General features: G+C 38.3%; 1 protein-coding gene across 6 annotated transcripts in view; it reads right to left on the reverse strand.

Moving 5' to 3' along the window:
• mpdz (multiple PDZ domain crumbs cell polarity complex component) overlaps nt 1-16772 on the reverse strand; it is a 45190-nt gene that overhangs the window by 2509 nt on the left and 25909 nt on the right. For 2 of the 6 annotated variants that reach the window (XM_083532445.1, XM_083532444.1), the window contains 24 exons: nt 15306-15401; nt 15116-15208; nt 13905-14082; nt 13620-13730; nt 10671-10745; nt 9341-9400; nt 8944-9015; nt 7319-7478; nt 6892-7088; nt 6688-6779; nt 6470-6545; nt 5175-5258; nt 4215-4289; nt 3968-4130; nt 3723-3868; nt 3515-3598; nt 2443-2636; nt 2009-2156; nt 1788-1874; nt 1606-1702; nt 1477-1514; nt 702-824; nt 451-555; nt 278-366 (listed from right to left, as the gene is read on the reverse strand). In XM_083532445.1, coding sequence (XP_083388571.1) covers nt 278-366; nt 451-555; nt 702-824; nt 1477-1514; nt 1606-1702; nt 1788-1874; nt 2009-2156; nt 2443-2636; nt 3515-3598; nt 3723-3868; nt 3968-4130; nt 4215-4289; nt 5175-5258; nt 6470-6545; nt 6688-6779; nt 6892-7088; nt 7319-7478; nt 8944-9015; nt 9341-9400; nt 10671-10745; nt 13620-13730; nt 13905-14082; nt 15116-15208; nt 15306-15401 — 2643 coding nt within the window. The remainder of the gene's footprint in view (nt 1-277; nt 367-450; nt 556-701; nt 825-1476; nt 1515-1605; nt 1703-1787; nt 1875-2008; nt 2157-2442; nt 2637-3514; nt 3599-3722; nt 3869-3967; nt 4131-4214; nt 4290-5174; nt 5259-6469; nt 6546-6687; nt 6780-6891; nt 7089-7318; nt 7479-8943; nt 9016-9340; nt 9401-10670; nt 10746-13619; nt 13731-13904; nt 14083-15115; nt 15209-15305; nt 15402-16772) is intronic. The other 4 variants (XM_083532449.1, XM_083532446.1, XM_083532448.1 and 1 more) reach the window with 3 other exon arrangements.

Genomic DNA, 16772 nt, shown 5'->3' on the forward strand with positions numbered 1-16772 from the left:
GCCACAGCTTCAAGCAGCATGAACTGTATTCTGTAAGAAATGTTATGAAATGAAGAGAATAGACTATTGGTGATAACTGAATATTCATAGTCTATATTGATGGACAAAATTATATTAAAACGTTAAGTCAGTGATTCTGATCAGAACACAAGATTACCTGATTTGAACTGATTTGAAGCCATAATTAATTTTGTATTCAAGATTTGTGAGTGTTCATAGATAGGTGTGTGTGTGTGTGTGTGTGTGTGTGTGTGTGTGTGTGTGTGTTCATACACACCCCAGGTCATCATGGAAGATGCTGCTGCTGGTGAGTCCAGATGTTTGCTCTAGAGCAGGACCTGTTACTGTAGTATCACCTCCGACGACCTGCGAGCAGATATGAATCAAAAATGAGTACTGCATTGAGGCACAAATGATAATGTGGTTGAACATGTCTGTGTGTGAACACACCTGCAGGCGTATGGTTCCTGTGGTGTTTTTTAACAGTGACACAGCTTGGCTATGGGCCATGCCTTCTGTAGATGTGTCACAGATTGATATGATCCTGTCGCCAACCTGTGTCACAGAAGCAATGTGAGTATGTGAGAGTCGTGGTCAAAAGCATGGACTAGTGCAGATGCCACGTATTGAGAAATATAAACAATACAGACTTAAATGATATTCTCCCATTCAAACACACACACACACACACACACACATACTCTGAGTTTCTGTGTCTGTGCAGCCAAACCAGCTGGGTTCATCATGGCGATGAAGATGGGCACGTCACCCAGAGGACTGCCCACTCCGCCTGCTATACTTATTCCTAGGGACTCAGAGGGACTCTGAAACACACACACACACACACACACACACACACACACACACACACACACACGTCTCTAAGGTCAGTGTAACTTGGTCCTCAGTAGTTCATTTCCTTTTCTTTCTTAATTTCCTTTCCCTTCATTCTTTTTTCTCCTCCCTTTTATCCATCCATCCACCCTAGCTTTATTACTCACTTTATATCCTTACTTTTCTTACTTTTTTTATTCTTTACATCCTCCCTTACTTTTATCCTTTCCTGTTCACTGTCCTTTCTGCGTTCCTCCTCATTCGTCGCTAAGGGTAGTGTAACTTGGTCCTCAGTAGTTCATTTTCTTTCCCTTTTTTCATTTCCTTTAATCCATCCATCTGTCCATCCATCCTTCCTCACTTTATTTCTTACATTATATCCTTACTTTTCTTTCTTTTTTCTTTTTTACATCCTCCCTTAAATTTTTAGTCTTCCCTTTTCTCCTTTCCTGTCCCCTGTCCTTTCTGCATTCCTTCTCATTTCCTTGCTTCCCTTCCATTTTTTTTTCTATACTCTCCATTTAATTCTTTTCTTTGATTTTATTCCATTCCCTCTGTTGTATTTCCCCTTTTTTCTTTATTCCTTTTCATTTCCCTCCATTTGCCATCCATCCATCCATCCATCCATATAATAACTCTCACCTTGCAGAGCTCCAGAGTTCGGAAGTCTTGGTCCAGTGCTGAGAGAGAATACAGAACATGTGTAAGTATATAATCATCTTTACTGTGCAAGTATTCAGATCTTAATCTGAGGATTGTGTTTCTGCTTACATTCCTGACTTCTGAAGTTGTCCTCATAGTCTTCTTGTGATTTGCCAGAACCAGTGAAAGACAGCTGGCTGGCTTTAAAGCTTCCACCTTCGCTGATCTACACGCACATAAACATTTTCTTTTTAAAAACTAGGTTTTAAAAAAAAGTGGTTCAAAGAAATAAAGAAATAAATGCTTCCCACCTGACTGCCCTGAGACAGGCGTCTCTCTGAGTGGAACGGCCCTGCCTTAAAGCGAGCCACCTCCAGTGTGATTGGGCCGACACAACACTAAATAAATACATAATGCAAAATCGTGTCTCTTGCCCACTGCAAATATTTTGCACTTATTACATTTTATGTAGTTGTTCACAAATACACATTTTTTTTATTTTTATAAAAATATAAAGCATTTGCTTGATTACCTTCAGCAGGGCGGCAACGGACTCCTGTGTTGCTATGCGAACATCTTCACCATTAACAGACAAAATCTGATCTCCCTGCAAGAGCCGGCCATCGCTCTCCACGATGCCTCCCTTCACAATGTCTGACACAAACACACCGGTATCATTCCTGTAGCAGGGGGAAAATGGAAGATGTGAGCGTTTTTGAGCTTTCACCAGTACTACTGTAGGTCTAATATGTGCATATTAATGCGAGACATCACAGATTAAACTGGGAAGTCGCTTATTTAAAAGGTTGTGACTAGATTACACACCAATTGTTGTGGTAATGTTTTATATACAGCAAAAGCTGTTTAAATGGTATAGATTTATTTGTTGTTATGCATCGATATATAAGCGAATGAATATAATATATCTTTGCTCTATAGTTAATCCACTATAGGCCACATTAGTACCTTCTTCCAACGATACTGAGTCCAAGGCCTTGGCCTGGTTTCTTCTGCAGCTCCACTGACAGAACATCCCACAGCTCGTCCTCTTTATACTGTGCTTCATCACGGAACACAGTCAGACACACTCGCTGTGGAGTCTGCCTCAATACGTTTATTGCTTCATCATGGGATGCTGTACGCAGGTCAATACCGTTCACCTGAAGAGATGAGAGAGAGTCAAAAACCTCAATCATAACCAGTATTCTATATGCATGCTTCTCCGTATCACCATGAAACAATGGTGCATGTAGGCATATATAGCAGATTTATGTAGAAAGGTATTATATGGGCTGACTGACTTTTTTCTCCGATTTTCCAACCCCACGTTTTCCACCACCTCAAAAAATAGTATAAAATGCTTCAGGATAAAAAATGGCAAATTTATTGCTCTAAGTTCAGAAAGAGAACATAAAAGTGTGGTTGTGTTAGCATTTAAACTGACGCTTTAATTTATTTGCATTATTGATCTAATTGTTTGTTTGTGGTTCCTTTGAGTGTATGGTATGAACTTAATTTTTAAAAGAGAAAAATCATAAATAAAGATGAATAAAAAACACTAACAAATTATATAAATCCTGCTGTTCACTGCAACCCACCTGTCATGTCTTTACTCTCCACTAGAGGGCCCCATCCCACACTTTGAGAAATACTAAACTACACCAACAATTATATGCCTAAAAAAATGCTATATGGACAAAAGTAAAATAATTTTTTGGAAATCTTATTCTACATTTATTTGCTGTCATAATTAACCTCCATTTTTCTGGATTTTAAAGTGTAGAGATTTGAGCTTTCTGCCACAAGAGAGATCAGAGCTCTATAGCAGGCATCTCAATATCTTTCACTCCAACCTGATCAAACCGTATCCTACTAAGGCTCATTGTATTTTATATATTTCTTAAATATATCTTTTATGTATTTTACTTTGATAGCGATTTTCTAATTTTTTTCCAAATTGTGGGTATCTTAATAATCATTCACATTTTCGCTACATTAATATAATGTTAAAGGTTAAACACTTTTGATGGAAATTTACCTCTAGAATCTGATCTCCTGCCCAGAGTCTTCCATCTTTAGCAGCAGCACCTTCCTCATACACCTCATGAATTATTATAGCGCCCTGTGAAACATTTTGACGTTAACACCGTGATGGATGTGACACGTACCATCGCTTCTGCTTTCTTACACACCCGTGTACTTATATACATACAACAACATATATACATAATAATAACAGCCTTTACCAGCAGTGTGTCACAGCCACCCACAATGCTGAGGCCGAGTCCTGTTCGTCCTTTAGAAATGTCAATGGTAGTCTCACAACCAGGGATTATGGGGCAGGTCACAGGATCAGAAGCCAAGGTCGCAGGGGTTGATGATCGGCTGGAACCTGAAAAAAAACCCATCACCATAAAAATAAAGAAAATCAATAACCGTAAATTTTAGGTGAAGTTTTCAACCATGAAATGTTCATCATTCATTTCCTCACTCTTGATTGATTCCATTTCTGGTGGTGTCAAGGACAGTGGTATGCTAGTGACCACCCCTGGGTCTGATAGTCTCCGTGTCTGACTGGCTGATATTAGGGCGTGGCTTTCTGTACAGACAGTGAGCTTCCCTGAGCTCTTTGCTTCGCTCAGTAGTGATGTTACCTGCAGCACAACAAAGCGAAATCTCTTGCAGTTAACAAAATAAATCTACAAATAGATATATTCTATAGATGATGTGCATGTTACCTTCTCTACAGAGAGGCCCTGCGACACTTCATTGTCTACTACCATCACTCTGTCTCCTGGCTGGGTATTACCCTCCTGAACACACACACACAAACACACACACACGGCTTATTTACTGTAGCAAATGTAAAAACCTCACACATAGGTTCTGGTGTCGAAATTGAAAGATAGACTTCTAGCTGTTGTAGTTCTAGTAGTATGTTAAGAATGTAGAGTGTAGCTTCTAAAGGTGGGTCAGATTTGATAAAGACACACAGAAATGCCTTTTAGATTTGAATGGCACTTGTAATACTAATAATATATTTGTTGTTGTTTTTAATGCTTAAAAGTAATTAAAACTTTGAACTGGTTTCAGCTGATACTCAATATATATCAGGATTCAGCATCAGGATTAAGAAAGAATAAATGCCATTTTCTCATCTCTAGATAAATGCTGTGGTAAACGTGGTGGTATCAAATCGTTTCGAGACTAATGTTGTAACACGCCAACAGATGGCAGCACAAGGCTGCACACGCGGTCACAGGGAGCGCCCACCTCCATAAGTCAGTTCATAAGTCCCCCAGGGTTTCGGGGTACGATTCAGGAACTCCGTCAGCATGTCGTGGATGACCCGTCTTTCACGTCAAGGTACGAGCCTGAGATGAAGCGACAGTCTGCACAGTGGAAAAGCCCTTAATTTCTATGACTAAAAAATGTGAGGCAGGTCCGCAGCTCGACCAAGTGAACGGTCATCCTTTTTTTTTTTTCGGCCACAGCGTCAGACCGTGTTAGTCTTAAAACGTTTTGATACCACCTCATATGTTAAGTACCTAGCCTTAAACCTAGCCTATATTGCAAGTGATAAAAATTATAGTGCAACTATAAAATTCGCAAGAAAGTTTGCACATTAACATAGACAAATATTACCAATAAACTATCTTGTTCAAATAAATGTTGTATTAGTGTTGACTTGCCAGTACCATTGCAGCTGCTCCGTCTTCTATAACATCCTGAATGATCATGCCATTCTTATCCTCCTCACTAAACACCAGCCCTCCGTCTTCCTGATTTGCATTTAAAGTAAGAAAGGCTGATTGTGAACAACATTCTAATACAAAGAAGAGATGAATGTATTTACTGTTGCCTTGTGTGTAACGTATGGTTCAACTTGCATAGTTGTAAAGTTATACTTGTGAGAACAATAATAGCAGTGGAATCTGCACTCGCCATTTATACTATTACACTAAATAGAAGCACGATTTAGGAACGAAAAAAAAAAAATAGTAGTTTATATATATATTTTTTGTGTTCCTAAAGTCATTATATAACTTTATAAGTATTGTAAGGAATAGTGTGAGTGGGTGTGGATGTGGTATGCACAGTTGCAAATGTATGAGGGTGGTTGCATTCATGTCAGAGAAAAAACTTCTAGTGTGCTTACAAAGAAGTAAAGAAATGAAGGAGGAATATGAGAAAGAGACACAGACTGTGACTCACCCCGGGTAAGAATATGTTCTGGACACATTTAGACATGTCAGTATCAGACAGTAAGAAGATGACAGAGGAACATGTTTGATACTGTGAGACATTAAAACTAGAAATTCTCACAGAAATATTTTTTTAAATAGAGTCTTATATATATATATATATATATATATATATATATATATATATATATATATATATATATATATATATATACACACACACACACACACACACACACACACACACACACACACACACACACACACACACACAGTAATCCCCCGCTTTCCCACGGTTCGATTCTTGCACCCCCTGGTTTATCGAAGAATTGTGTTTGCCACATAACTAATTTGTTCGGCTGATTTTCCCGGTCTCTTGGATAGCAGGAAAGACCAAAAAACTTATACGGAATGGTTTGATTTATTAATAAAAATGTATTATAACATGAAGTACAATTAGTATACAGTACAGTACTGTATACATAAAATAGCATTTTTGGGGTGCTGTCCGTTTATCGCGGTTTTTCAGTTTTGGAATGTAACCAACGGAAACGTAACTGATCAATCACGCAGCAATCCACCAATCAGGGTGGAGCGCACGCTCTGTTTTAAACTCGTTTTGATCGGCACTTGGTGTATCTACTTATCATCAACATACAGTTCAGCTTTAGTTCAACACCAAGCAGAACATTTTGAGAGGAATAAACACAACACCTGTGGTCTTATTTGCACGATACTTTTACTGGTATATACTGTATATATATATATATATATATATATATAATTACCTCTGGTTGTGTGTCTAGGATGTCTGCTAGTTCTTTTGTTGGCATGACAGCCATCTGGGTGAGAGACTCTGTATTTCTGAAAAACACAGACACAAGTACAAATATAATATAATATATTTTTTTAGAAGCAATATTGATTTATTTAAACAAAGTTACAAAATAGTTTTTTTTAAAAACATACACAAACATATAAGCATTTTCCATTTTGTCTGACTCACCTAATGAAGATGATTTTGACTTTGGATGGTGCGCTCTTGATGATGGACGAGGCATTCTGATGGGAGCGCCCATACAGAATCTGACCATTGATCTGCAAAACAGTGACAAATACGAACTTAAAAAGGCCGTGCTCCTCTAATAGTCTATACTGCATCTTAATCAGCAAGTAACAAAGTTAAAAAAATTGCGATCTGAGGTCTCACCTCCAGAAGCTCATCTCCTATAATGATGCGTCCATCTCTCCCAGCTGCTCCATTGGGATCGATGCCTACCACGAAGACACTCATCCTTAAGCGATCCCTGTTCCCTGCCAGACTCAGGCCTAAACCACTCATGCCCTTCTCCAGCTCGATCATATGCAACACACCTGGCAGTCTCCCATAACGCTCGACCACCTTTTCTGCATAAAGTAAGAACATCTCACTGCAGGCTGTGATATCAAACACTGACTGATAGTTTTATAAGTCATGGCTGTATTTTTGGTAATTTATTATTTTAAGGCAAATTTAGTTTGGCATGTAAGTTTAAAGTTCAGAGAAGGTTTACATTTTTTTTTTAAATGTGTTATTTTACTGTGACCACACCGCCCTCTGGTGGCAATAAGCGTGTCATTGCAGACACATGACTTACTCCAAGTGTAGCCAAACTCATCTTCCTCTTCCTCCACTGTGTCATGAGGAAGCTTGTTATGATCAGGGATCTCGGTCAGCGTGTCCGTGTCTGTCTCGCCTATGCGCGGCACCGAGAGAAATGGCATCGTCGGAGAAATTTTCCCTGGCTCCCGATTCAGCTGCCAGTGCCACAAAAGAGAAAATTAAATAAATGCTGTATACTATATACTAATACATTTGATCTTTTTCTTTAAATACAATTAAGTGGAAAGAACATAAGAAAAAAATTTACTTCAGAAAAACAATAATCATGGATCTGATTAACTTTTTTTGACCATGAATTTGGAAAGTCAGCTCTGATCCAAACAGTTTTGAAGAACCAGTGTCATTCAGAATATATTGCCCATGTGGTGAAGATGAACACACCACTGATGTGTGCGTCAATTAAAAAGTACAGATCAAGCAAGCAAAATCATTATCACTCAAAACAGCCAGAATAAACAAGGGCAATTCCACAGTTATACACACTGATGGAAATACATTTAACATGGTCACTTCGCTATACCATAATTTGTATTGTGGTATTATTATTAGTAGAAAATACACGTATTTGTATCTCAAGCCTATAACGAATAGCAACTAGGCTGGGTGAAGTCCACCGTGTGCTTCCAATGAGCCGTATGAATCAAATAACCACATCTATTTATATAACTGGTGTTTGTGTTGCATCATAGTTCAGTGCAAGACTTTCAAAGAGCTCTCCACCCTCATCCACAAACACTGGGTCTGAAGAAAACCCCACAAATGGTGGGCTGCACTGACTGACAAGAGAGTGTGTGTCTAATCTAAAAGCCTATTGTCATATACATATACTCTCTCAATGAGCCATAGGAAACTAATAATCACATGATCATATACATAAACTCTTTCATTTTCCTTAGTCTGTTTAAATGTACTCAACTAGAATCATTGTCATTGCATGTCATTGCATATTGTTACATTAGCTACCATGCTTAAGTTTAGTCTTTAAGGTTTCAACTAAACCATGACCTGCTATTCGAATCGCTAGATTCTCCAGATATTTATTATAATTACTGATTCACACACAGCTTGTTAGGCCCACTGTGAGAACCCTGGCATGTTTACTGTTGAAGGTTCAAGCTCTAGCAATTAGTCTGTACTCAGTGTGTTTGACCTTGCGTGTTTCCCTGTGGTATGATTTTTGAGTTACCCCGTGCGCTTTGCCTGTGTTCGTGTTTCGGATTTTTGTTATCAATAAACCACCGCGTACGAATCCTCAAAAAACGCGAAATCAGCCGTGCGTTCAATATCAAGGAGTACGCCACAGCCATAATGATTAAAAATTTTCGTTTGCAGCACAAGTAACTGGAAATTGCCCTGTGATCTGGCAACCCGATCTCAGAAATCACTTTACAATGCGTATCAAAGTCGCACGCAGAAATGAGAAAAGCTGCAAGGGCCACAGGTATGTGTGGCGAATGTGAAACACATAGCTGGTTAATTTCTTTACACTATATACATGTTATATGGAGTGAGAAAACACACACACACACACACACACACACACACACACACACACACACACACACACACACACACACACACACAAACGAAGGCACAAACCTTAAATGGAGTAGGGGTGAAAGGGTTAGTTGGGGAGAGACGGAGGAAAAGCCTACTTTGACTCTCAACATCCTACAGAGAAAAGAAAAAGAGCAAGCAGCACCCGTGAGGGAGACAGGAAAAGACGAAGAGAGAGAGAGAGAGAGAGAGAGAGAGAGAGAGAGAGAGAGAGAGAGAGAGAGCCTGAGAAGAAGAGACACAAAGACTACAAATAGAGGACACACTGATATATGCATTGCTTTTACAAAAAAAATTAAAAATCTATCTGCCAAATTTCAGTCTGTTTTAAGCGTTTAAACCAAGACATATGAAAAACTTTCCCCTTCGTTAATTTTCTAAAATCTAAAAAAGAAATATAACCACAGCAATGTATTTCCTGTCACTCTAAAACACTGACCTTGTTATTGGGGTTCGAGAATCGCGCTGTTCTGCCCTCGACGGAGTCGGCTGCCGATGTCTGTTATACAAGTACAGTAATTAAATAAAAGAGGTGAAAGCACTTAAATATGTCTCGAGCAGAAAGAGATTCTTCATTTATAGCAGCTGCAATAACAATGTCGACGTGCCTCCCTGGCAGTATGTAACTCTCCAAACAAGGCCATCCAGCATAATTAAAGAGTTCTTTAATGGCAGACTGCTGGCAAGGAGTGGCTCCAGTGGTTTATCCTTCTTGTTTAGAGACTTTCAAATAATGAAGAGTTTTAGTGGCCATCTGTACAGAGACAGCTGCTGTGGCATGATATAGAGAGACTCACTGACTCCACATCTGGCCTGGGCCTTTACAAGCCTTACATTGAGCATCAAGTTACACGACTTTTCACTGTAAATAAAATTTGAGATACACAGAAATCACACTGCCAAATAACATTACGTGCTTTTTTTTGGAACCGTTGGGAAAGTTGACAAATTGACGTCTCCTATTCGCTCGAACTGTTTTCCAGAATATTTTTCAAACCAACACCCAGGTCTAACGGCGATATTTCATGGCACCTTCATCAACTTCATTTATGTCGGAAACAAAACAACCTCTACTGATGAAATCCTGAGGTAAATTATTTTTTTAGAACAACAAAAAAGTGCTTTATTGCTTTTTACCATTATAGATTGCCAGCGATATGTGTTTATTTCTATCTTGTTAGTTTAAAAAAAAAAATGCTAGATATATACACACACTGTATGTACGCAGCTGAAACTACTGTTATAGAAAATTGATCAGAAATGAACTTGTGACAATGGAGTACATATCCCTCATCCAAGGATGAAATATTTCTATATATATGGGTGTGGCCTCTCCTAGAAGACTTCACCCTCATTCACGGGGCGCTGAGAAAATGACTGACGAATGGCTAACTGAGTATGAAAATATAGATAAATACCAGGCTACAGCTATGTGCCAAGTTTCAACCCAATTGAGCACTTAGGAGAAATTCTGGAGCAATCAACCTCCACCAATAGAGGCTATATTTATCTGTGTGTGTGTGTGTGTGTGTGTGTGGTTTGTGTGTGTGTGTGTGTGTGTGCGCAAACTGAAATGAGTTTGATGACAGATCCAATGCCAATATAAAATATTGCACTTAAAGGTTTGATCCTTCAGTAGATTTCTTGTGTATGTTCATGACTGATAATGGTTATAGTGATGAATTCAGCATATAAGCCTTTTTTTTCCACCTATAAATTAGAAACATATTCACACATACAAACATACACATACTCAGAGTTACTCTAACCTGCGGAGGGGTGTTTATAAAGCCGCCTGCTGCATTAGAGCTGCTGTTTAGCTGCAGAAAAGGAACAGGTGGCTTCTACAAGCACAAGACAGGATGTTAAGACACTCGTAAATCTGCAAACCTCACTACAGTGTGCAGGTCCAACAAATTACACCATGAGTGCATCTCAAAACAGGAGGAGGAAACAATTGGATTGGCTTTTTGGATAAAATTCTGAACTTTTAATTGTTTTAAAGGTTAAACAAGAGCAACAATAAAGGATGCTTCTCTAAAAAATGATTTCCCTTTGTATAAATCCACGTTTATCATCTCTTCCTTTTGGAGCACTCAATAATAATTTGTTGTGCAATTTACCAGAACAGAGATGAATAAGAGATGCGGATAGATAAAGGAAATTACCCGAGGTAGAAAACGTGGAAAGGAAATTGCCTGGCATGCTAACAGAGGGAATTTTTAGACTGGCAGAATGTTTTATTTTACAGATAAACATGAAAAAAGATGTTACAGAGTTAGGTTGAGAAATTTGAAGAGGGATACAAAGAAGCGAGAGAGAGAGAGAGAGAGAGAGAGAGAGAGAGAGAAAGAGAAGGAGGGCTAATATGCTGCACATCAACCTGTGTAATCAGAATTAGGCCTTTGAGAGGAATTAACCACTTTAAGGTCAGGTTTATGAGTTCAAAGCACGCTCTAAACTCTTTAGAAAAGCTAAAGTGGACATATACTGTCTAATATACTTTAATTGTCCCGTTGATTCTAGTTCACCTGCCAGTAGACCACTCCAAACCTGGAAGACCCCCAAATGTTCTCCATTAGTATAATAAGTGAATTAGAGGGGTCATGACATACACTTTTAACAAAAAAACTTTAGCTTCTCATTAAGCTTACCGTTTTTTTGGAAAAGGGTAATGATTTAAATGCTGAACGTGCACACACACACACACACACACACACACACACACACACACACACACACACACACACACACACACACACCTTCCAAATGGCAAGGACTACTACATACATTTAACTGCAATATGTAAGAAGATATACAGTGAGGAAAATAAGTATTTGAACACCCTGCTATTTTGCAAGTTCTCCCACTTAGAAATCATGGAGGGGTCTGAAATTGTCATCGTAGGTGCATGTCCACTGTGAGAGACATAATCTAAAAAAAAAAATCCAGAAATCACAATATATGATTTTTAAACTATTTATTTGTATGATACAGTTGCAAATAAGTATTTGAACACCTGTCTATCAGCTAGAATTCTGACCCTCAAAGACCTGTTAGTCTGCCTTTAAAATGTCCACCTCCACTACATTTATTATCCTAAATTAGATGCACCTGTTTGAGGTCGTTAGCTGCATAAAGACACCTGTCCACCCCATACAATCAGTAAGAATCCAACTACTAACATGGCCAAGACCAAAGAGCTGTCCAAAGACACTAGAGACAAAATTGTACACCTCCACAAGGCTGGAAAGGGCTACGGGGAAATTGCCAAGCAGCTTGGTGAAAAAAGGTCCACTGTTGGAGCAATCATTAGAAAATGGAAGAAGCTAAACATGACTGTCAATCTCCCTCGGACTGGGGCTCCATGCAAGATCTCACCTCGTGGGGTCTCAATGATCCTAAGAAAGGTGAGAAATCAGCCCAGAACTACACAGGAGGAGCTGGTCAATGACCTGAAAAGAGCTGGGACCACCGTTTCCAAGGTTACTGTTGGTAATACACTAAGACGTCATGGTTTGAAATCATGCATGGAACCGAAGGTTCCCCTGCTTAAACCAGCACATGTCCAGGCATGTCTTAAGTTTGCCAATGACCATTTGGATGATCCAGAGGAGTCATGGGAGAAAGTCATGTGGTCAGATGAGATCAAAATAGAACTTTTGGGTCATAATTCCACTAAACGTGTTTGGAGGAAGAAGAATGATGAGTACCATCCCAAGAACACCATCCCTACTGTGAAACATGGGGGTGGTAGCATCATGCTTTGGGGGTGTTTTTCTGCACATGGGACAGGGTGACTGCACTGTATTAGGGAGAGGATGACTGGGGCCATGTATTGTGAGATTTTGGGGAACAACCTCCTTCCCTCAGTTAGAGCATTGAAGATGGGTCGAGGCTGGGTCTTCCAACATGACAATGACCCGAAGCACACAGCCAGGATAACCAAGGAGTGGCTCTGTAAGAAGCATATCAAGGTTCTGGCGTGGCCTAGCCAGTCTCCAGACCTAAACCCAATAGAGAATCTTTGGAGGGAGCTCAAACTCCGTGTTTCTCAGCGACAGGCCAGAAACCTGACTGATCTAGAGAAGATCTGTGTGGAGGAGTGGGCCAAAATCCCCCCTGCAGTGTGTGCAAACCTGGTGAAAAACTACAGGAAACGTTTGACCTCTGTAATTGCAAACAAAGGCTACTGTACCAAATATTAACATTGACTTTCTCAGGTGTTCAAATACTTATTTGCAGCTGTATCATACAAATAAATAGTTAAAAAATCATACATTGTGATTTCTGGATTTTTTTTTTTAGATTATGTTTCTCACAGTGGACATGCACCTACGATGATAATTTCAGACCCCTCCATGATTTCTAAGTGGGAGAACTTGCAAAATAGCAGGGTGTTCAAATACTTATTTTCCTCACTGTATATATATATATATATATATATATATATATATATATATATATATATATATATATATATATATATATATATATATATATATATATATATATATATATAAAATCCGATGTTCTGAATAAAAGCATGACAATAAAAATAAAATAAAGTTGAACAATAAACATATTTAATAATTTAATAATAAACATTTGACTGCATTCAATTAAGGTTGTTTCGGGACCCTTTAGTTTCTAGAAAGATTGCAGGACCAATAATGAAGACTATGCATGTGTGTGTTTGTGTGCATGCATTTACTAACCCTAGGCCTGTGGATAATGCTCTGCACCAGAAATAGAACAGGGTTGCCAGCTTTACGAATGGCTTCTACAGCTTGCTCATGACTGGCATCTAGCAGATCCACACCGTCCACCTGAAACCCACGATAAATGTAAATGTTAAAGCATGTAACATGTTTACTTTGTTTCTTTTTTAAAAATCAGCTTATATCATTAGACTAACATTAGAATGCATAAAAATGTGTGTGTGTGTGTGTGTGTGTGTGTGTGTGTGTGTGTGTGTGTGTGTGTGTGTGTGTGTTTGTTACCTGTACAATTCTGTCTCCAGTTTTCAGAGTTCCGTTGCGTCCTGCAGGGCTGTCTTCAAGGATATGCTTGATGAAGATGCCACGCATCACTTCACCATTGCTCAGACGACTGCCCATGCCCCGGCCACCGACAATGCTGATACCCAGAGATTTTCCTGCCTCCCTGTAGAGCTCCACCCTTTACACACACAGTGTTCTTTATGTATATTTGTATGAATGTATGTATGTATGTATATATAGTAGGTTTTTGTGTGTGTGTGTGTGTGTGTGTGTGTGTGTGTGTGTGTGTGTGTGTGTGTGTGTGTGTGTAGAGGTCGACCGAGAGTGGATTTCACTATACCGATAGCTTGGTTGGATCATACTTGCTGATAACCAAACATTCAATATTTCTTAAAATGAATACAAAAAACACTAACACACCATGGAAAATAGTGAAAATTAGTCATTTTAAATGTAAAAATAAAACAAGTACTGAATAATGAAAACGTGCTAAATGTAATAAATATAAATATATTCATTCTTCTTTTTCTTCTTCTTCTTCCGGCTTCTCCCATTAGGGGTCGCCACAGCGGATCATCCGTCTCCATACCACCCTGTCCTCTACATCTGCCTCTTTCACACCAACTACCTGCATGTCTTCACCCACCACATCCATGAACCTCCTCCTTGGCCTTCCTCTTTTCCTCCTACTTCGTGGCTCCATCCTCAGCATTCTTCTACCAATATAATTCATGTTCCTCCTCTGCACATGTCCAAACCATCTCAATCTCACCTCCCTCACCTTGTCACCAAAACGTCCAACATTCGCTGTCTCTCTAATAAACTCATTTCTAATTCTGTCCATCATCGTCACTCCCAACGAAAACCTTAACATCTTCAGCTCTGCTACCTCCAGCTTTTACTCAATGCCACTGTCTCTAATCCAAACAACATCGCAGGTCTCACCATGAATAAATATATTCATTCTATTAATTCATATTGAGAAAAATTAAAGATATGCAACTGAACTAAAACAAAAAGTAACACTCCAAATAAATAAAAACAGTCACATCCTAAATTAATAAAAAAGACTATATAATGACAACAGACCAGGCGAAACTTAGATTCAAGCAATAAAATATCGGTGATTAAACGGCTAAACTGATGAATCGGTCGACCTCTATGTGCGTGTGTGTACTATATTGAGTACTGGTGTACATGTGTGTACTCACTTCCTCGGTTGGTTCCAGCTGCTGAAGTTTGCTGTTTGTAGAACGCTTTCCTCCCCTTCACCGTCCTCCCTCTCAGGAAGCTCACTTAAAGACCTGAACATGTGGCGATAATCGATTGACGTTCATTACGTTGAAGCGATGATTTATTTCTTTATTTTTTAGTCAATGCGTTCGTAATAAACGTGATTACCCTGGTGTGCATAATGTATCCACAGCAACGGCATCAACCTTGGCCTGCTTAAGAGCCTTGTATTCCTCTAAATACTCAACTGGTACGTAGGTAATGCTGTAAAACACGGACAACGGCATCATTCAAATCAACCTAACACTTGCACACATATACAGTCGTCCCCGTTTATCGCGGTAAAAAGCGACCGAGAAAAAGGAATTTCCGAGATAAATGGCCGCCACCAAAAAATCCAGCTGTACAATGTAGATTTTCAGCATCCCAGCACCTCAATTTCGTACACGTGATCGTGATCTCGTGATACACACTGTACGGTATTTTTGGTATACCTTTACTTCATTTTATAATTAATAACTATATGTTTTATTAATAAATTACCTTAATTCTGCATAAAACTCAATAACAAACAATTTTGTAAAAAAAAAACCACAACGTTTTCTTTGTCTCTGGTAAATATATGATACACTATACAGTATTTTAGGTATACCTTAACTTTATTTTATATTTACTAATTATATTTTTTATTATCAGATTATCTTAATTCTGCATAAAACTCAATAACAAACAATTTTGTAAAAAACAACACACATTTTTCTTAGTCTCGGGTAAATATATGTTACACTATACAGTATTTTAGGTATACCTTAACTTTATTTTATAATTAATAATTCTATTTTTTATTATCAGATTATCTTAATTCTGCATAAAACTCAATAACAAACAATTTTGTAAAGAACAACACAAATTTTTCTTTGTTTCTTTGTTGGTAAATATATGTTACACTATACGGTATTTTAGGCATACTTTTACTTCGTTTTATAATGATTTTGTTTAGATGTTTTATTTATTAATAAATTACTTTATTTCAACGTAAAATCCCAATAAAAACAATTTGTTATAGGTTTTATGAGTTTTCGAAATAAATCGGGACCCTTCGCAAAACTATGTAAATAATGTGCCAAATTGAAAACCGCGATTAAGTGGTACCGTGAGATTCGAACCGCGATAACTCGAGGGACGACTTTATAACCCAAACACAGAACACACACTCTCTCAAGTACCTTTCATCTATTAGATATGTCATCGTCATGAGTTTCAAAATAAAAGACGGTGAAACTGATTATTTATAGTAATCATTGTATTTTCACTAGTGAGTAAATATTGTATTAGAGATTCAATTCTAACATAAAACAATTAGTATTCATGGTCTGAATTCTAAAACGTTTATTGCCGATCACAAAGCGATTTCTAAAAATGTTCCTGTGTAAGAAATTTTGGATTTGCCAAGAATCTCTTGTCATGCTAAATACATGTATTTTCTTAAGTCACGTAAGGAAAATGACAGATGAATTAAACAGCCACTTTGGTAAGAGGACTTGGTTAAAGGATTAAATGAACAATCGACTGTTTTGGAAAACATTTATATTACACGGAAAGATGACAGATCTAGCAGAAGGGAATCACATCTCA

The sequence above is a fragment of the Silurus aristotelis genome, assembly GCF_946808225.1.
Source record: "Silurus aristotelis genome assembly, chromosome: 27".
Lineage (NCBI taxonomy): Eukaryota > Metazoa > Chordata > Actinopteri > Siluriformes > Siluridae > Silurus > Silurus aristotelis.